This window comes from Rattus norvegicus, chromosome 20, assembly GCF_036323735.1.
Source record: "Rattus norvegicus strain BN/NHsdMcwi chromosome 20, GRCr8, whole genome shotgun sequence".
NCBI lineage: Eukaryota > Metazoa > Chordata > Mammalia > Rodentia > Muridae > Rattus > Rattus norvegicus.
Genome location: NC_086038.1, coordinates 7763284 through 7783277, shown reverse-complemented (window position 1 = coordinate 7783277; position 19994 = coordinate 7763284). Strand labels below are relative to the sequence as shown.

The following is a 19994-nucleotide window of genomic DNA, read 5'->3' as shown; positions in this document are numbered from 1 at the left end:
CCTCAACAAGATGGCGCCTTCAGTAGCCCCGCCTCTTTCTGCCGCACCAGCCAATGAAAAAGGAGCACGAGGACCTACGTCTGCGCAGTGCGACTCAGTGGGCTGGTCCAGCACGGGGACACAGCAAGCAATATGACTAAAAAGAAGCGGGAGAATCTTGGCGTCGCTCGGGAGGTGAGGGGAGAAATTGGGTTCGGGATCACGTGGTTAGTCGCTGTGTTCCGACGCAGGGGCATCTATCGGCCCGGCAGCTGCGAGGTCGAGGACCACAGGGAAGAAGCGAGGGCGACGTGGCTTTAGGAGAGGCTGTACTGGGAGAGGGCCCTGAGTGCATCCTGAGGTGAGGGGGCATGACCCGGAGGTGAAGGGTCAGGATGAGGAAGGCAGTAATTAGAGAGCGCAGGAGCTGAGAACCCAGAGATCAGGGGGAGCCCCCAAAGAAGACAGACGACTATAGTGGGTATTCTAAGGGGAGCGGAAGCTGAGAGGAGACTTCAGCCGAAAGGGACAAGTGGGTACCTTGTAGGTGAGGGAACTTGTAGGTGAGGGAACCGTCATGGAGCTAAGATTCAAGGATGAGCGCGCGTCTACTTATTATCCGGTATATTACTAGTGGCTTAAACGTCTCCAGGAGATGGGAAGTTTTTCCTATGGGGTATCAAACTGGTAGCTTGGGTATTACTTTAGGGATCTTTGGAAATCTGCAAAGATTTCTAAAATTGGTGTTAGGGAAGGCCTTTAAAATAGTTTGTCGTGCCTGGAAAGAAAGCCATCTGATGCATGTCTCGCTTGCACGCTGAATGAATCCTTCCAGGTTTGTCGAGTGTGTATAGACAAGAGGACTCGGGGTCCACGTGGAGCCAGGGGTTGAAAATGGTAGTGCATGCTTATAGACTCAGAGATCAAAGGCTGTAAAATTGTTCAAGGCCAGCTGGGATGATACAGGGCAACACTTTGCCCCAAGGAGGGACTGGGATGAAAAGGTGGAAGCCGACTTAAAAGTGGTGAAGCTGATTGAACAGGGAATGATGCTCAGGTGGGCATCCAGGAAGTGGGACTCATTTTTCTCTCAGTTACAAGGAAGGCCTGCTGCGTGTTCAGCCTTGGGCCCTTAGGCCACAGGTGTTCCAGTACACCTAGGAAGGTGACACAACGAGTTTGTAGATGACAGACAGCATCAGACTTCAGTGTCAAAATTATTGGACAGCCCTAGGGGCATCCTCTCAGAGGCTCCCTATCCGCTCAACGATTCCCAAAGACTCATCATAGAGCTTGCAGAAGTGGAGGTTTGACCACTTTTTTTTTTTTTTAATAAATAATTGTAAATTTTTTTTTAAAGATTTATTTTATTTATTATATATAAGTACACTCTAGCTGTCTTCAGATACACCAGAAGAGGGCATCGGATCTCTTTACAGATGGTTGTGAGCCACCATGTGGTTGCTGGGAATTGAACTCATGACCTCTGGAAGAACAGTCGGGTGTTCTTAACCACTGAGCCATCTCTCCAGCCCCACTTTTTTTTTTTTAATTTATTCATTTATTACATGTAAGTACACTGTAGCTGTACAGAAGAGGGCATCAGATCTCTTTACAGATGGTTGTGAGCCACCGTGTGGTTGCTGGGAATTGAACTCAGGACCTCTGGAAGAGCAGTCGGTGCTCTAACCGCTGAGCCATCTCTCCAGTCCTGACCACTTCTCCCATCCCAGTAGGACCTGAGTGTGTGTTTTAGATAAGCTGTACATGTCCCTGCTAACAAAGGTGTTGTGTGTGGCTGCCTCAGAGCCCAGCAACCTACATCTAAGAAGGTTCAGCTGTTCCTGTTGACAGTTTACCTTTGGAGGGTTGGGAATGGTCACAGATTCTCACAGGAAGTGCCCAGCCTCTCCCTATACCACCTGTTGTGTGTACCTCTGATTTAACTGTGCATGGCCCCAGGGCAGGCTACAGGAGGAGTCTCCATTTCACTGGCTGTGGAGAAGCCCTCATCCCTGTTGGGTAAAGAAAGGCCTTCCAAGTGTGGGCTGTTGCGGGAGGAGCGCCGACTCCCCTGTAGGTAGCCCCTCACCCCTTCTCTAAAGAAGCCCAATAAACTCACTAGGGTGAACTTAGACTTGTACCTCGGTTCATCATTGGGACCTTTGGAGGAGGGGTAGCCATTGTCTCTCTCCTGGAAGGAATTTTAGCAACAAGAGATGATTGCATTAGCGCTGTCTTCCTGCCTAGGTATTGACCTGCTTGGTAGGTTTTAAAAAAAAGTTGTTGGAACCATGAATGGTCTTCTAAAAAACTAAAGCAAGTGTGTGTGCGTATGTGTGTGCGTGCGTGGTGAAATAGCTGGCAGTGTCTGGGGCAGGGGAATAGATTTGATAGCCCGTATGAGAGCACAGTGAGCTGCTGTAACAGAAACCCCAAGCCCAGAAGCTTCAAGAATGGACAAGCCCTGGTGCAGACGACGGTAGACCTTGTAGAAAGAGCTAGACAGTACCTAGTTTAGGCGTTGTGCCTCTCAGTTGCCTCTAGTCGCAACTCTCTCCAGTCTTATTCAGACTCCAAATTTGCCTCCTGGCTGTGGCATATCTGTGGCCCTGAGATCAGTGCCTGCATGTTTGGAAAAAGAAAGGGACTGTGCGCTGAATCACCTGAGAGCCACATTTCCAGCTGAGGCTGAGCGAGTGCAGCTCTGCCCCATCTGAGCTGTCGTATGTCGTATCGTAACAGATGTCCTTTTTATGGGCTTTCTAGTGCTGTGATTTTTTTTGCATTTTTGTGCTCTTTATTGGTGATTTTGCTGCTTCAAGAGACCGTAAGCATGGCGCTGAAGTGCTGTCTAGTGTTCCAGGACTGTGATGGGGCTTGGAGGGACAATCGGTTAGTCAGATAAGCCGTTCTCCAGGCATGAGACGACTCGGCACCACGTGGTCCTTTTGGGGCAGTGGGTTCAACGCTAATGAGAACCGTCCACTTATTAAGTGAGATCTCTTTAACAGAAACACACATCAGAGAACACCATGTGTGGATTAGTTGATGAAAATGTTGACCACGGCTTTATGGGAGGGAGCCCAGCCCACTTCAGTGTTTGCTCAGTTTTGTTTTTGTTTTTGTTTTTGTTTTTTTTTCGGAGCTGGGGACCGAACCCACGGCCTTGTGCTTGCTAGGCAAGTGCTTTACCACTGAGCTAAATCCCCAACCCCTGTGTTTGCTCAGTTTTAAAGAATATAAGTACTGGGGGTTGGAGAGATGGTTCAGTGGTTAAGAGCACCGGCTGTTCTTGCAGTGACCAGGGTTGGTTCCCACCATCCCCATGACAGCTCAGAATCTCTCTCTCCCTCCAGTTCAAGGGGATCTGATGCCTTCTTTGGCCTCTCTGGACACCAGACATGTATGTGGTGTGCAAACATATAAGCAAAACCGTTATGGCTAGTTATGGTGACATGTGGTGTTGTGCCTGTGAACCCAGCACTTGGGAAACAAAGGGGAAGATCAGGAGTTCAAGACCATCCTAGCCCAACTCATGTGATCTTGACTCAGATACTATACAAACAAAAAATACAGTGGCCATATAATCAGTCTGTCCTACTAGGAAAGCAGCCATGGACGGTACGAGTGTAGCAGCTCCCGTAAGACCTTATTTAAAACTAATCATTCGCTTAGGAGGCTGGGATAGGAAGCTCATGAGTTCAATCTCAGTGTAGACGACAATAGTGAGAGAGATCTCAAAACCCAAAACCCCCTTCTTCGTAAGAAGAGGAAGCCACATATGTTCAGTCCACAGCCCTTCGCTTGCCAGGGTTCTGCCATGTTATCAGCAAGAGCAGGACCACCCTACTGGTATGTTCTTCGTCAAGGGGAGAATAGAGGGAGTGCCCACCACGTGAAGGACCCACTATTTCTACAAACCAAGGTACACTCCCCGCTGCCTGCCAGAGCAGCTGGGGAAAGGGCTGGGCTCGTCAGTTAAGAGACAACATACTCAGCTGCAGCCTGAGAACCAGGGGGAAGGGGCTGGCATAGAGCAGATCACACCTTTTCTCACCATGAGGCTGTCAGTTGCCCAGAGCGTGCCTGGTAGAGGTGGCTGAGGACAGATAGCGGCTCCTTCCTCTCCACCATCTAACTCTATCTCCTTCCTGCTTCCGATTGCAGGAATGTCTGTCTTCTGTCAGGCCAACCCAGATCGATCAATCATCCATTTATCTACCTACCTATCTACCTGCCCTTGGGTTAGAGCCCAGGGCTGCCTGCCTGCTAGGCAAGTGATCTACCATTGAGCTACACCGTCAGCTTTTGAAGTGTTTGAGTTTGACGCAGCGTGTATTCTCTTAGTGCTTCATATGGAAGCAGATCTACCCATATCTGCAGCCTTATACATGGTAGGGTGCTGGCAAGGTGTTTGTCAAGTTGACACAAACTAGGGTCGTCTAAGAAGAAGGACCTTCAAGAAATTGCCCCCATCACATTGGCCTATGGGCTGATCTGTGGGGCATATTCTTGAGGAACGATTTGAGGTGGAGGGCCCTGCCTACTGTGAGCAGTGCTAGCCCTGGTTGGGTGGTTCAGGGTTGTATAAGGAAGCAAGCTGAGCAAGCCATGGGTCAAGAGCCCTGAAGCAACACCCTCCATGACCTCTGCATCAGCTCCTGCCTCCAGGTTCCTGCCTGGAGTTCCCTTCAAGATGGACTATAAGCCTTAGGTTGAAATGAATCCTTTCCTCCCCAAGTTGCTTTTGGTCATGTCGTTTATCACAGCAACAGTAAACCAGAGTGGAACTTCGACCAAAAGCATGGGTCACCTGACCGTAATGTATTTAGGGAGGACTGTGGCAGCACTGGGGACCTTGGGCTGGAAATACCATTCGTGATCAAAGCTTAGGGAGCTGTGGGTGGGAGCCCGGAAACCAAGGGCACGTTTCAGGGCAAGTACAAAACTGGATCGGGACTGGTTGTGAGCTGCTTTGTATCGAGAATGGGGTAGCTCTAGTCACCTGTGACTGGAGAATCAGCTGTGATTTAGCAGGAGAGAGACCAGCGCAGTAGGCAAGCCCTCTAGCACTGAGCTATAACCTGAGTACGTTTGACTCCCTCAGTAGCACTCCACTCTTAAAGATGTCCGCATGGATGTTTTAAACATTGCCAAATGTACAGGAGTATACAAACGTGCGAGCGTAGGTTTCTTCAGTCTTGTCTCTAAGGTGACTTTTTGCTGGCATGTTCAAGGTTTCGAAACCTGTATAACCCTGGGCCTTCGCAGAGACCTGGCATCTGGCTGTTTCTCCACTCCCTCTTCTGTTGCCCCCAGCGGGTCTTGAGTATTGGATGTGTACTGATGCTCTCACAGCCGTAGATATTGTCCTCTTATTAAAAGTTGCTCGCTCTGAGCTAGTGAAGTGGTGATTTAATCAAAAATGTTTGTTAATCTGACGAGTGCAATAAAAGCCCACAAGTGAGATCTCAGCACCTGCAAACGGCCCTCGCTTACTCGTTGTAATGAAACAATTACCAAGCAGGTGGCCCTCACCCGAGGGTGGCCGTGGGCCAGCTGTGCCAGGCGGCCACCTCTGGTGTAGCCAGGTGCCCTTTTAACTCTCCAACTCTGCTTCCTTCAGAGGCTCCTTCAGGCTTCCTTCCTTGTGAGACTCGAGTCGGAAACAACCGACTGTGTGTTAGGTTCTGAGTGACGCGAAGTCACCCCCCCCCCCCCACACACACACACATGGACAGGGGAGTTCGGCCTGATAGGACACTTGCTTTCATTCTGAACTGTGATGGTAGCTGTCCTGCAGCCTTTGGCCACTTGGCCTTAAGTTACTAAGTAGGAGTCTGGGCTGCCTCCGCCCTTTTGCGGCACTAGCATTTGAACCCAGTCCCCTCTGCATGCTTGGAAGGTGCTCTGCCGCTGGGCTGTATCCCCGGCTGACATCTTGAAGGAGATAACTTGGCTAGCTTTGGTCCCTAGTACACAAATCTGTCCGTTTGCAAAGTTTCTGTCGGGAAGACTGGAGTGTGTGTCTTTATGCCTGTAGGAATGCCGTTCTCCCCATAGGGAACAAGGGTATGCTCCTGCCTTGCTGCGGAAGCTCAGCTCTGTTCAGTAGCTAGTACTTAATAGCAGGGCCAGTGTTTCTGCACACCCTTAACTGTCCATAGTCACAAGACAGCTGCTCTATAGCTCAGCCATCACAGTCACCCGTAAATCAAGACTCTTAACTAGCCAAGCATCAACTCCCAGGGTCTCCCGGTGACATCTGCAGCATCTCATTGCCCAAAGCTGAGTTGTGTGTGACCCTGGCTGTCAACGGACTTTTCTCCCACACCTGCGGTGGCAGTGAGCTGAGCGGAAGGGCTGGGTGTTGGCCAGCTAACACCCAGTGAGGCAGGAAAGCACATGGGACGCAGTAAGCGTCCTCTGCTTCTCAGCAGACAGAATGAGGCGGCTAAGGACAGCTGGGGGCTTTGAGAAAGAAGTGGTTTAGCCTGCATGAACCACTGTTAGTCTTGGAGCCCTGGGACGAGTTGTGCAGGAGCTGTGGAGACAGGCGAGAGGCAGTGTCTGGCTGGAAGTACTGACCCAATTGGCCTAAGTGGCAGGAGGCGGTGTTGACTCCAGGTGGGTGTGGAGTTGGGGGTCGGGCACTGACGTGGGGCTGCTTTGCTGGGAGAGTCTGGATGTGGGCCCTTCAGGGCCTGCTGACCATTATTAAATGAGCCTCACCTGCTCAGGTGGAAGCGACAGGTCGCTACTGGGCAGGTGATTCTCTCGGCAGCCTGCATCTGGCACCGCTCCACTTAACGGGGGTCAGGAGACTAAAACCTCATTACCTAACACTGCTGGATGTCAGCATGTGTGGAGTGGCTGTTTGCCAGCATCTTAATTAATGAATTCATAAGGCACGGGGCGGATGCCAGCTCTTGAGAAGTGCTTTGAGCCTTTCAGCGATGGAGAAGCCTTTGCCAGTTTATCAAAAAATAGATCTGGGGAGAAAGAAAAGAAACCAGACCCCAGATTCCATTTTGGCCTAGAGCACCTGAAGGCTTAGGGCGAGGTCTGGCCTGCAGAGTGACTTCCAAAGCTGCATAGCTCCTCCCTGTGCTGACCTTGGCAGCTCTCCTGGACCCCGGCAGTCCTCATGAGCTGGGGTGGGGTTAGTGTTCAGGTGGGCGGTCCCTTTGGCTGGTCACCTATGAGATACTGGCTCTCTTTCTCCACTGCTCTGCCTGGAGGAAAAACTTCCCACCATGCCTGGTGACTTGGGAGGCTCTGGTGGTTTGCTTTTCATACCCACAGTCCTGAGCGCCTCCACGATGGCAAATTAGCATTTAACCAGTGTCGTGGGGACCAGCCATTTAGGTTTGACGCTGGTTACCTCAGAGATAAGGTACATTGTCCCCTGTGACATGGCTGTGTGGCTTGGAGGCCACAGATGGAAAGTCCCGGTGGTACTGCCAGGGACCATCTGGGTAGGCGGTCTATCGCCTTTACCCACTGCAGTAAACATCCCAGGGCTTCTGATGTGACAGTGAGTGCATTTCTTGGACCGGCTTCCCAGGCAGTGAATTAGAAGAGGAGGAGGCTCTGATGCCCTTTGGGGATGGGGTTTACCAGGCACTGCTAGCCCACACATTTCCTTCTCCAAACTCGATGGCATTTTGTGTGCTTTTGGGAGGGTACTCTGACAGCGTGGCAGTGTGGGGGAGGGTGTTTGTGAAGGGACAGTCAGCTTAGTATGAAGACAGACGCCAGGTTCCTGGCACCTTTATCTCCCAGCACTGGGTTCCAGGCAGGCCCTTCCAGGCAGCGCATCTGTTGTGTGAAAAGAGACCCAGCACAGCCAGGCACAAGGTCATTGAGTGGAGGATCTGTTGAAGCCCAAGCAGCTGACTTCCACAGGCTCAGGGGCCGTGCTTGACTTTGTTTCTGAACGTCACTAGTCCTTGTTGGTTGTGGATTTTTCATGGAGGGTGGGTGCTGGAGAAGACGGGACTGGGACCTAGTCCCACTACCTTGCAGCCGTGTAACCTCTGCCAGGCTGCTAACCATCTCTGCTGGGAGTTGGCTCTGCACAGGAGTGACTGCTCCTTTGCAAGGTGGATGCAGAGTCAGACTGAAAGCCTGCAGCTGCCTACCCTAGGGCATGGGGGCGGGAGTTAATTCCTAGGCTCAGAGTTACAGCTTTTTACTGTGGGGTGATGGGGTTAGGGAACACACCTGGGTAAGCTGCTTCCTTACTGGAAGTCTGCCTGTCTGTACGATGTGGACTCTGTTGTCTCCCTCCTCTGTGTGGCACATCTAGAACAGAGCCTGGCACCTGGGCAGTGCTGCAGATGTGTTCCAGGTGTTGTATCCACCTGTGGGCTCTTGGTTCCCAGTGCTGCTCCTATGTCCTCATCCAGACTCATGACACAATCTAAGTCCTCAGTACCCAGCCAGCTCCTGGCCAGATGTGTGTGACATGACCCTGTGACCACTGCCTGACCCCCAGGCAAGCCCTTTCCCAGCATCCTGTCACTGGCTGGCCAGAAGCTCCCAGGAGCCAGGAGAGGCAGGAATTTCTTCCCAACCTAGAAGACAGAGTGGGCGGTGTGGCCTTGAACCAAGCTGCAGGGGAACCCCTGCCCTTTCCCAGTCCAGAGCCTGGTCTTCGGTAGCTGCGGTGGCCAAGGCTGTGGGCCAGGCCTTGCCTCCCTGCTGTCCAGGGGATCTGTTGAGTGTGGTATTCAGTTCCTGCTGAAGAGCCTGTGGCTCCTGCTGACTCTCGCCCACGCTCCCCTCCGGCTGGTACCCTGTGGGGCATGACCTGACCTGTGCAGGGGCAGCTGTCTGTGAGTGGCGTGAGTCCCTCTGAGGAGCCTGTTGGGGCTTTGATTCCTGGAGGCTCCCTCCTCTGAGGAGATGGCCTCCTGGGGTTTCAGAGGAATTTTACAGCTTCTCTTAACACAGTGGTGTTACAGTGCACAGGACCCCTGGGAGACTGCCTAAAGCTCTGGGAGTAAGGCTATATCCCTGAGTCAGGGAGGGCCTGAGTTCACCTGGAGCAGCCAGAAGTGCTCACCGCTGTGGGCTGGGGAGGGAAGCCCGAGGAGGCGCTGACTGCCGCTCAGCGGTTCTCCTGCCCTCCCAGCACTCTAAGCTGCACCGCTGGCTTGAGTCCTACTCAGATGCAGATATCCAATGGCCTCTGTTCTACCCAGACTACAGTTCAGGCTTCACATGCAGTAACTGTCCGTCAGTCCTGTGGGTTGTGCCTCTCCCCTCCTCCACAGCCAGGTTTAGCTACTGCGCAGTCCCTGCTGGGTTCAGGCAGTCTCTACAAGACCAGATGCTCCACAGGGCTTACACGGTGCCTCCGAGCTTCTCAGTGCCAGTTTGCTAGCTCAGAAACTCCAGCTCCACCCTTGTGTCTCAGGGTCTCTGCTCCTTCTAGAAGACTGCCAGCTGCTTAGCCACTGGTTTCTCTCCCCTTTGATGCCACCTTGTTTCTGGGTGTAAACACACTACATGGATGTTTCTTAATCTACCAGGGACACCCACTTGCCAGGGCCATGCTGCCCCCTTTAGTTCCAGGCTGGTCTCAGCACCTGAGTGGCCAGCAGCCGCTCTTCTGCCAGGCAGGTGCTCCGGGTGGCCCCATGGCCTCCCTGTCCACTGGAATAGCTCCATCTTTGTTTGAACCTCATCCTGCCACACTCCCCAGGATACCCATCCTACCCCCACCCTTTGGCTGCCAGGTCCCCTGTGCTGCCTGCATTTCCTCAGAGGACTACTACTTCCCTGGGCCTCGTTGAGTTCTGTCTGGGCTCCGTTGGTCTCACTGTCTCACCCTAGGGGTTCCCCCAAGCTTGGCCTCTGCCACTTGAACCTGTCCCAGCATCATCCCCTCCCCCCAAAAGATTATATAACTTGCCAATGTGCCATCTTCTGGGCCAGCAGTGGGCTGACTGAGGGCAGAAACCCCACTGTCCCTACAGCCCTTCTGTAGACAAAGGACCAGCCAGCTCCTGCCAAAGAGGATCCCTCCCTCCCACTGCTGCCTACCCATAGCAGCAGGGCTTCCCCAGCACCCTTGACCCCACTGCCCTCACGGTCTTCCTCTCACCACAGAGCCAGCGAGTAGCAGTCTTTAAACAGCAGCTGGGAGGAAACCCCGCCTGTATCACCCTCTCAACTCTGAGATGTCCATCACCTGAGGCACAGGCAGGCTTGAGCCTGCCACTCATTCATGTGACAAGTGACCAGTTGCGGCTGGAGCCCTGTGCTGCACTTCCCATGATATCCCATGTTTAAGCTTCCAGCTTTCAGTCCAACCACTCACCCAGCCCTGACCCTACTCTTCTAGAATCTTCCTGAGATCTGTCTCCTTATTCTGATTCTAAAGCTCATAGCTGCTGGGCCTGGCTTCCTTTGGCCTGAGGGCAGGGAGGGAGTGACCTAACAACTGTCGGCAGCTGTTGTGTTCATAACCCATGCTCATGAGAGCAGACACTCCAACTGGGGATTTTCTGTAAGGTCCCTTTTCTGGTCTTTTCTTGCCTTTTTGACCTGTTTTTTGGGTTAAGTCTGTTCTGCAGCCACCGCTGTGGCCCCCAGTCACATCTAAAACCAGCCTTAGGACCATCCCTGCCTGTCAGCACAGCCTGCTTCCTGGACTCTGCCCCATTACTACAGTTTCCGATGTTGCCCTCTGCTGCTGTTGTCTGGTCCCCTTCTAAGGATGAATCTGCTGCTTGCTGAAAAGCCTCTTCAGGCTCAGCACCCAGTCCCCTGGATCCCGCCCCCCCCAACCCCAGAGCCCACAGGCAGTTGTAAAGAGAACTTACTATTTAGAAGGGAATCAGAACTGTCAGCAGGACATAAATATTCATAGAGGGAGGTCAGAACTGAGTCCCTAAAACCTTGATTTGTGTTCGCCCATTTAAGCCTCATTAAAAAGTGGCAAATGAAAGTGGGGATATTCAGTTGTAACTGCAAATAAATTGGGCTTGTTCAGATAAAGGCCCCTGACTGCCAGCCCCACAGGCCCTGTCCGAGCCGCTTGGCCACAGCCTCAGCTGTGAGAGCTCACTCAGCAAGAGCGCTTGGCCTTGCTCTGGGGGCAATTACCACTTGTTTGGGCACCTGGGCACCTTCCAGAGGCATTCAGGGATGGCAGTGTGTAACCTTTCCTCCCCGGGCCCTGCCCAGAGAACAGCAGGGAGAACTGGACAGAATTGGACATCTGGAGCAGGCTCCATTAGCAAGAACAGCTGCTTTTGTGTTTTAGCGAGCCCAAGATTTTGCGAAGTCAGTAGTATAAACCCCTAACAGTTTGTTCCCATCCCCAACCCTTCAGTCCACCCACACTGAGATGCCACTCACTGCAGCCACCAATAGGAAGACTACAGACCAGGCCTCTTGGGCACAGAGGTGGCAGGCGGCCTAAGAAGCTGCAGAGTCAGGCATTCTCGAGGCCCGGTGGTCACGGCAGCCAGAAGTACCTGGATCAGACTCTTATCACTAAGCCTGGCTCTCCTCCCTACAGTGCCATTCAAAGGCTTGTGGCTTCTCTGAGGGCCGCCCAGGCTGCTGACTGAGGGGGTATTAATCAGCAGAGAAGTGGTCCAGTCAACACGCAGTAACCTACACTCTGTAGGTTATTCCATCCCATGGAGCCCTCCTGACTCGGCTGCAGGAAAGGAGTTGACCTTTTTTTTGTGGATTCACCAATGTAGTTGACCCAGGATTGCCTGAGGTGGCTGTTGTTGACCAGGGACTTAGCTTTCCTGATTCAAAGCCCCAGACTAGTGGCCTGTGACATCCAGACTCAGCAGCCTGCTTAGGAGGGAAGATTCTCCAGGGGTAGCTCCTGTCAGGAGTAGGTGGGGCTGAGACGGACAGAAGGGAGCCGGTGACTGACTCCTCAGAAAAGATTCCGTCTAGGGAACACTCCCTCCATTGCTGTCTCTCCTGGGGGTTTGGTTAGGCTGGGTGAAACCAGACATGGAAAAAGTGTTACAGGGACCTGCGGAGCCTTCCACACAGCCAGCCTAGACCCAGGCAGAGAGGTGAGCGCTTTAGATACCTGGCACTCAGTGTGGACAGTCCTGCCTGCGTTTTACAAAGCATTTCGCGCAGCGTGGGTATTTGCTCTGAGATCACATCCCTGAAGTGGCAAAGGGGAGAGGCTATGGCTGGCAGCTCTCGGGCTCTCAGGAGCTTAGCTCCTGTTCGGTGAGTTTTGCTGGCCTTGGTGACAGGCAGCACTCCTGCCCAAGAGCCACCTCAGAGAGAAACAGAGTGGTTTTTTTTTTTTTTTTTTTTTGGTTCTTTTATTCAGAGCTGGGGACCGAACCCAGGGCCTTGCGCTTCCTAGGCAAGCGCTCTACCACTGAGCTAAATCCCCAACCCCCAGAAGTGTTTTTTTTTTTTGTTTTTGTTTTTTTTTTTTTTTTTTTTTCCCCCCCCCCGGAGCTGGGGACCGAACCCAGGGCCTTGCGCTTCCTAGGCAAGCGCTCTACCACTGAGCTAAATCCCCAACCCCCAGAAGTGGTTTTTTTTTTTTTTTCCCCCCCTCCCCCGGAGCTAGGGACCGAACCCAGGGCCTTGCGCTTCCTAGGCAAGCGCTCTGCCACTGAGCCAAATCCCCAACCCCCCCAGAAGTGGTTTTAAGTTGCATTGTTTCGCCGATTTTTATTGAGTCTCAGGAAAATGTCTCTCATGACAACACAGACTGACTGGACTGTTAGGATATCTACAAGGAAGCACCCTTGACATTTAACCCCTTCTTACCCCGCGTGGAGTGCTTGGGACCTGGTGCTGGCTCTGCAGTGCTTTTCTCCTCAAGTACACAGTAGAGCAAGTGCTATAGGGTGCCAGGCTCTGGGGAAACAACTGGTTCTTGCGAGACATCGCTACCCTAGCGTTCTGCTTCACCCTTAGCCTGTGCTGGTTCAGAGGGTGAGAAGCAGGCATGGCCACTTCTTGTTTCCTGGGACTCAGTCTGGCAGTTCAGCCTAAAGCACTCTGTCAGCAGCAAAGCTGGGCCCTGCCGTGGACAGACATGGGGTGCATGGGTAGGTGGGAGACCTCGAGGTGAGTCCCTCAACTCTGGGCCTTTCTCTTTCAGATTGACGGGCTGGAGGAAAAGTTGTCTCAGTGTCGGAAGGACCTGGAGGCCGTGACCTCCCAGCTCCACAGGGCAGAGCTGAGTCCTGAGGACCGGTAATACATCTGTCCATCACAACCCTCTAAGCCAAGGCAGAACGGTCCCTAACTTGGAGCTCCAACTCCTGTGCCCTAAGATCCTGTGCCCTACTGACCCCCTTATTCAAACAGACAAGAATTACTGCCTCTCTGGGTAAGACAGGAAAAAAGGGTCTGAGATGTCAACTCCTTCCTTACAGGAGGTCTCTGGAGAAGGAGAAAAACGCCCTCATGAACAAAGCCTCGAAATATGGTAAGAAAGTTCCCTCCTCTGGCCAGCCTGGTCCTGCCACCTGTCAAGAAAATGGTTCATTTTTTTGTCCAAAGAAGGAAGCAGTAGCAAGGGGGCCGTATTCTTTGGGGTGTCTCTGGGCCTTCTCCAGAAGAAAGGCCCACATCCAGACACTGGATTCTGCATCTCATGCCCACCCCACCAGAACAACCTAGACTGGGAGTGGTGGGGACAGTCCTTACTTGGGGCAGGAAAGGCATTGTGGGTGGAGCAATGCTGCCACCTTCTGGGTGCTGGAGGCAGAGCCCAGTACCCCTTGCCCTAAGGCTAGGACTGTGGTCTGCAGAGAGCTCCTCAGATGTGTCTATCCCACCTCTGCTCAGCCCAAAGCCAGCCGGCAGTTCTCCTCTCAGTCCATTGCACAGGTAGAGGTGTTGGCCAGGACGTCCGTCTAGCCTTTGCAAGGTAGAAGCTGTACACAGTGGTGGCTGGGTATGAATGCACTAAGGAATAGCAGATGCCGTCTAGTTAGCTTCAGAGGCTCCCAGCCATGGCTTCCAGGGCGGCCTCTCACAGACCATTCTGTGCTCTGCACTCACAGAGGCATGGTTGAGCAAGTCAGGCCTGCTCTCAGGTCTAAGTCTAGCTAAAGGATTACAGGTCTAGGCAGGTCAAGGACAGAGCCAGGTTTTGGGGTGACAGTGGCTGAGGGGAGAAGCAGTTAGGTGGCCTCAATGTTCCATATTTTTCCTCCCAGAGAAGGAGCTAAAGCTGCTTCGACAAGAGAACCAGAAGAACATGCTACTCTCGGTGGCCATCTTCATAGTCTTCGCCCTGCTCTATGCTTACTGGACTATGTGAGTCAACCATCCTCAGCCAAGCAGGCTCCCTTCTACTCCCTACCCAGGGACGGAGCAGCCTTTCAAGCTCATGACAGAGCTGGAGGCCTTCCCCTTGGTTCCCAGCAGCTGTGGCAGAAGGGCATGGCACTCCTCCTTACTGCTTAGGAGAGAGAGAGAGAGAGAGAGAGAAGGGCAATAAAGAGCCCAAGGCCCTGCTGTCTACTGAGTAAATAAATACTTCCTGCTGACTAGGCGAGGGTTAGCAAGGGAGGCACTCTAGTCTCAAAGATGAAGGGATGTTCCAAAATTTTTGTGTACAATTCAGGAGGGAGGGAGCCGTGCAGCTGTGAGGGCAGGAGCCAAGCCACCTGCAGCTCCAGCCCCATGCCCTGGGCCTGTGATTCCCACTGAAGAAAATGCAGCACGGGAAAGGTGATATGGGCTTGAAGTGGAGGTTCAGGGTCATGTGGAATGATCTCCTCTTCCAGAGAGAGACAGGCAGGCAGGGCCAGGGAGGCCTGCAGGTACTAGTGCCAGCAAGAGCTATGGCAATGACCAGACTGACGTGTGGTGACAACAGCCAGTGAATAGGATGGGACTGACAAGGAGGAGGCCAGTCAGGAGCAGCGGCCAGGTTCTACCCTACCTCCACTCTCAGAAGAGGGTCCTGAGGGAGGAAGAATGCAGCAAATACACACGGTGCAGCCTTGGACACTCAGCCCAGCACAGTATGTGATGGTCAGGGGAAAGAATTCTCCCTGGAGCTCATGGAGACTCAGCCTCTCCTCAGTGCAGAACATGACCTCTTGTGGAGGGAGGCTAGCCAGAGTCAGCAGAAGCTCCTTTCTCCTGTCCCTGGTCTAGCGACAGTAATTGGTCTGAAGTCTTCACTATGTTAGTGACACAGACTGATCCTGGATTGTCACAGTGCTACCACGGAGTGAGCTATGTGGTTTATGCAAGAGAAGGAAAATAACTCCCCACCCCTCTAGGCTGGAAGGCTCCTCCATCCCCCAATCCCTGCTGTAAACAGGAGCTGCACCTTGATGTCTATTGGGCTCCCTGTCTATAAGGCAGCAGTCTCAGGAGGCTTGGATTCCACAAACCCTCCCCTTCCTCAACCACACAGCACTGTGGACAACAGCAGCTTAGCACAGAGCCACACAAGCAGTAAAAATCTGTTTAATGATCCAAGATTCTGAAAGACACACTGATAGACCCAGAATTGGGTGAATACGGCATCCTAGCATTTGCTGCTGGCTTAAGGGTTGAGGGCTGGCGGAAGGGACCTCCCATGGTGGTCAATTCCAACCTCACAGGTGCCTCAGTGCCCTATCTCCATGGAAACCAGTCTGGCACTGGCATGGGGCCCTAAGGAGCCTGCATGAACATCTCTTGAGATAGATTTCCCATTGGAAACAACCATAGGTACCCTTCCCAACCCAAAGCTGTCGCCATTCCTCCCTCTTACAGAGACAGGAAATGGAGTGACGGAATAGAAACAAATCACAGAGCAGTAAGTACCTCCTAGTGAAGGGGAGGGAAGCTGGAGCCACCACGCTCAGAACTCTGCCAAGAGCTTCAGGTGGCCTGGACTGCTAGAGGGAGGGCTGGTGTTACCCCTACCTTCTGTTACTGCTGAGAGGAAGAGAAAAGGGCAAGTTTTTAGGCTGCTCCTTCCCCAGAGCTGCCCAGTGTTTAGAACACAAGAGGTGAGAACTCAAGGAGCAGTTACATCCAGTACCCAAAGCTCTGATGTTTGAAGGGCACTGGGCCCACACTCCTTCCTGACCTGCCAGGACAAACTCCAGGATTGGGGTGGGGAAAAGACCACAAGAAACAACTTTGATTGGTACGACAGGTGCTCCTGGCCAGCCCGTGATGGAGGGGCTCCACATTTGGCTAGCCTAGTAGAAGTTGGGCAGAACAAGGAGCTGACTGCTCTTGGGGACAGGAAATGGAACTCAGAACACTGCCGAGTCCACATATTACAATAGGAATGGCTGGGCCCAAAGCCTGCCACTCTGGCAAGTGCTAAGCACTGACCTGCCCCGAGCAGCTGCTTGTGAGGCTGCCTGCTGCTGGTGTCAGCTCTCAGGCAGCAGAGTTCCACAAGGATACGTCCTCTAAGGTCCCAATTGAGCTCCTTGGGAATGGAGAGGAGCCCATCTCCCTGTGACCAGGGAGAACAGTCCCAGTGCCTTTCTAAGAGGCAGAAGGAACCCAGTCACTGGGCCCTGCCTTAAGAATGACAGGACATTCATCAGGTGGAAATCTAAGGGCCTAGAGGATTGTGACTCTGGATGAAGGAAAGGACGTCCTCCTTGGACAGCTTGTCTGGATCCTGGGGCTTCTGGGAATCGCGCATATGGAAGCCATCTCCCCACTCCCAGAAGAGCCGGGTGTAGTAGCAGGTACTATAAAGGGGCAGGGAGGGAGCGGTCAGAGTGCTGTACCGAGGTGTCCTGTCTCTGGCTGGGTGCTTTTACACTGGGTTGTCAATGCCCCTCTGGCATCTGAAGGTTCCAGCCAGTAGGCCCCAGCTCCTCCCATGCTCCAAGAACTTTTACTGTCACAACACCAGCTAGACCACTGGTGTTCTAGCTCACCTGTTCTGCTTATAGAAACAAGTGCTGGTGGCTAATTTGAGGCCCTGTTGGGGCTCTGTAGCAGCCTATGTCCGACAGCAATCTGACCAACATGTCTTAAGAGGGATACCTGGGACTGAGTCCTAAGGGGCGAGTGCAACAGCTTCCTCCACACTCTTTCACAGGCTCCCCTCTACCACCCAGCCCGTCAGCTCTACCTAGGCTCTGGGTGAATCAGGTCTGTACTAGCAGCTTCTCTGCGTGGCAGTGATGGGTTCAAGCCAGTGGAGGGTGGTACTTACTGGAATGGGGCAATGGACTCTGGGGGGAGTGTAAAGAAGGACTCGCCGGTTTTCTTGTTGTAGAAGAACTTCTTCTTCCAGCCCTTGCTGAATGCCATGGTCCACGGCTCTGAGGGGGAAGAGGGCAGGCACTCAGGACAGTACCAATGGAGATGGGTCTGTGTCTGGCCAAGGATACCCGTCCTTCCTCCTGCTTGATCCTTCCAGCTTCCAATGGCCAAAGAGGATGGCAGATTATAACTTCCCTAAGGCCTATCCTGGTCCTCACCACTACAAGGGTGACATCTCCAGCCTATGGGGGTACGTAGTGAGTCCCATGCTTACCAGCTGAGAACACCATACGGGCATCTAAAATTTCATCTCTCCCTGCCCCCAGCCAAAGGCCCAAACAAGCCCAGTTTGGGGGTGTTTCTAACAGGTACCTCAGAAATTGCCAGCGGACTGCCGTCCACCTCAACAAGGAAATCTGAGTGAGTCGGCCTTGCTGGGTAAGGGGCAGGGAATAGTCACTCAGTACCTACCAGTCACAGTCCTGACAATGTAGACACCTGTGGGCACAAAGTGCCGGTCGTCCCGTCCCGTGTAGCTGAGCTTTGGAGTGCCGCCAGAGCCTTTGATGAGCTTCATTTCTAATCTGGTTTCCCAAATGGACGAGCATCGGGAAGCACATGCAGGGGGCAGAGTTGGACATGCTAGTGTTAGTCTCTGGGGAAGTCAAGGTGACACTAACCCCACTGTTATAGCCTGGCTTGGCAGAAGAAACCCAAGCACAGACCCTTAAGCATACTGCTCCAAGTCACACTAGGGAGAGCTCTGTACTCCCAGTCAGGCAGCAGGTACCGCTCTCACTGACACCAACAAGGGGCAGTGCCACTTGGTCTTCAGATGACTGCTTTAGAGCTCTCACGGTCGGACTCACTTGCTGAGTGTGGTAGGCATAGAAGGTATGGAGCACACACCTGTGCCCCTGCCCACTCGGGGCTCAATCTGTGAGTTGGGATTTAGGGTTTCAAGCAGCTTGGATTATCTCTGCTCTTTCAAGGTCAATCTTAACTATTCCACTATTCCAGTATTAATTCTGCCCGTACCTCTGCCTGACACGGAGTCGCCCCGCTTCCTTGCTGATGGGTGCTAGCTCACAGCTGGGACTCACTAACCCACCTGCAGATAAAGTGGGTCTTGACTCAGCTGTACCTCCCACTAGCAACCTAAAGCATATGGATGAGTCACTCACCTGACAAAAATCTTCTCCATCTCTTCTAGCCGGTACACCTCCTTCACCCTGTAAGCAGAGTAGGTGACAGAGCTTCCTAGACCTGCCCTTGTCCTCAGACCCTCCCTGCAACCAGCAGTCCACAAAAATGAGGCTGCTGAGCCTGTGGCACTGCTGTCCTGCAGCCTTGCCTAGGTCTCAGAGCTACCACGCAGGTGCCTGGGGCTGTGTCAGGAGCCGGGATTCAGTAGTAGGTCCTGAAGACAGGAGGTTAAAAGAGGAAAACTATGCAGGCACATTTATTTCTTTAACAACACCTTACCCTCAAGTGACCTTTGCTGGCACTGCGGGCCACGGGTCCTGTCTACATGGATGTTAGACCTTCCCATAGCTTGGTAATTCTAAATGGCCCCGCTAGTCCTATTCTTCTTGCAGGGTATAGGGCCCTAGTTTGAGGCCCAGCCCTCCACATCTGGGGACACCAAACCTGCCTTGGGTAAGCTGCCTGTTGAAACCAGCAGGTAGGACATCAGACAGCACAGGTGAAGCTCACTTCAGGCTGTCCTGCATTGGATTCAAATCTAAGTTTATCTGATGAGCATTACCAGGACTCTGCTAATACAGGAGTAAGCCTCTGACCTGGAGAAGGTGGTCTGCTCCATCTCCTCTCTTTCCGCCTGCCTGGAATTTCCCCCCTAATGCTTACAGTTGACAGGGCTCTCCTTCTCCTCAAGCCCCATCCCATAGGGCAAACACATGCATCTCAGACTGGGAAACCTTGACCCATCCTACCTCGAACCCTGTCATGCCACCTAAGGCAGGAAAAGTAAGCAGCAGAAAGCTACAGCCCCAGGGGTTCTGGGAAGAGTGGCTCACTCACCTGATAGGATTCATGTCCGGTCGGCTGGGCTTAGAAACTGCTTTCACAAATTTCTCAGCAAGCTGAATTCTACAATCCAGACAGAATCCTTATAGGTAAGCTGGGGACCTCACCCCTGCTAAGGCATTTCCACCAGACAGATGAGAGGACCTGAACCTACACAAACCATCCAAGTGGCAGCATTCGTGTCTCCCAGAGCCCAATCTGCCTAACCTCTGGTTTTCCTAAAATGTGCTTCCCCTGTGTTCCGCCCTCTCCATGAGGACTGAGTGTTACAGCACACACATGCTCTGTCACTCTAGCCCAGGTATGCTAAACTGAGACTACCCAAACTCTGGCCATGATTTTTAGAAGAAACCCTCCCTCTTCAAACAGGATTACCCTTGTTCAATCTTTACACAAAAGTGACCTCAACAATCTAAGCAGCTGTGGATGGCGCAGTTGCTGGGATCTGGCAGCTGAGGCCCATGTCTCAGCAAACCGCAAGGCCAAGTGCTCTTTCCTTGTAGGCATGAGTCGTCCTGCCCTCCCTGCCCTCCCTGCCCCGGGGCCCAGGCCCACCGCTGGTTGAAGTGCTGCTCTCGGACGTCGCTGCCATTCAGCACCAGGACATCGAGGATGTGGATCGCGCTGATCTTCCGCTGGGCCTTCCCCTACAATGACAAGCATGCTGTCCGCTGGGCAGGCCGGCCTGCTCTGCCTGCCCTGTGTGCCCTGCTGGTCTCCAAGTGCCTATGTCTAAGCAGGGGAAAGGTTGC

The 19994-nt window shown here is 52.9% G+C and overlaps 2 protein-coding genes across 4 annotated transcripts in view; one reads left to right on the top strand and one right to left on the bottom strand.

The window, feature by feature from the left end:
* Cmtr1 (cap methyltransferase 1) overlaps nt 1-19994 on the bottom strand; it is a 60502-nt gene that overhangs the window by 1510 nt on the left and 38998 nt on the right. For 2 of the 3 annotated variants that reach the window (NM_001014031.1, XM_039098716.2), the window contains exons 19-24: nt 19798-19889; nt 19237-19305; nt 18378-18425; nt 17665-17777; nt 17144-17252; nt 15420-16670 (exon numbers count right to left, since the gene is read on the bottom strand). In NM_001014031.1, the coding sequence (NP_001014053.1) occupies nt 16529-16670; nt 17144-17252; nt 17665-17777; nt 18378-18425; nt 19237-19305; nt 19798-19889 (573 nt within the window). In that variant the 3' untranslated portion in view covers nt 15420-16528. Of the gene's footprint in view, nt 1-15419; nt 16671-17143; nt 17253-17664; nt 17778-18377; nt 18426-19236; nt 19306-19797; nt 19890-19994 lie in introns of those variants that run through there. The other variant, XM_039098717.2, reaches the window with a different exon arrangement.
* Nucleotides 97-14853, top strand: Ccdc167 (coiled-coil domain containing 167). The gene is made up of 4 exons (NM_001109548.1): nt 97-174; nt 13103-13197; nt 13380-13432; nt 14169-14853. Exons 1-4 carry the CDS (start codon nt 133-135, stop codon nt 14270-14272), a joined length of 294 nt encoding a protein of 97 aa, NP_001103018.1. The 5' UTR covers nt 97-132; the 3' UTR covers nt 14273-14853.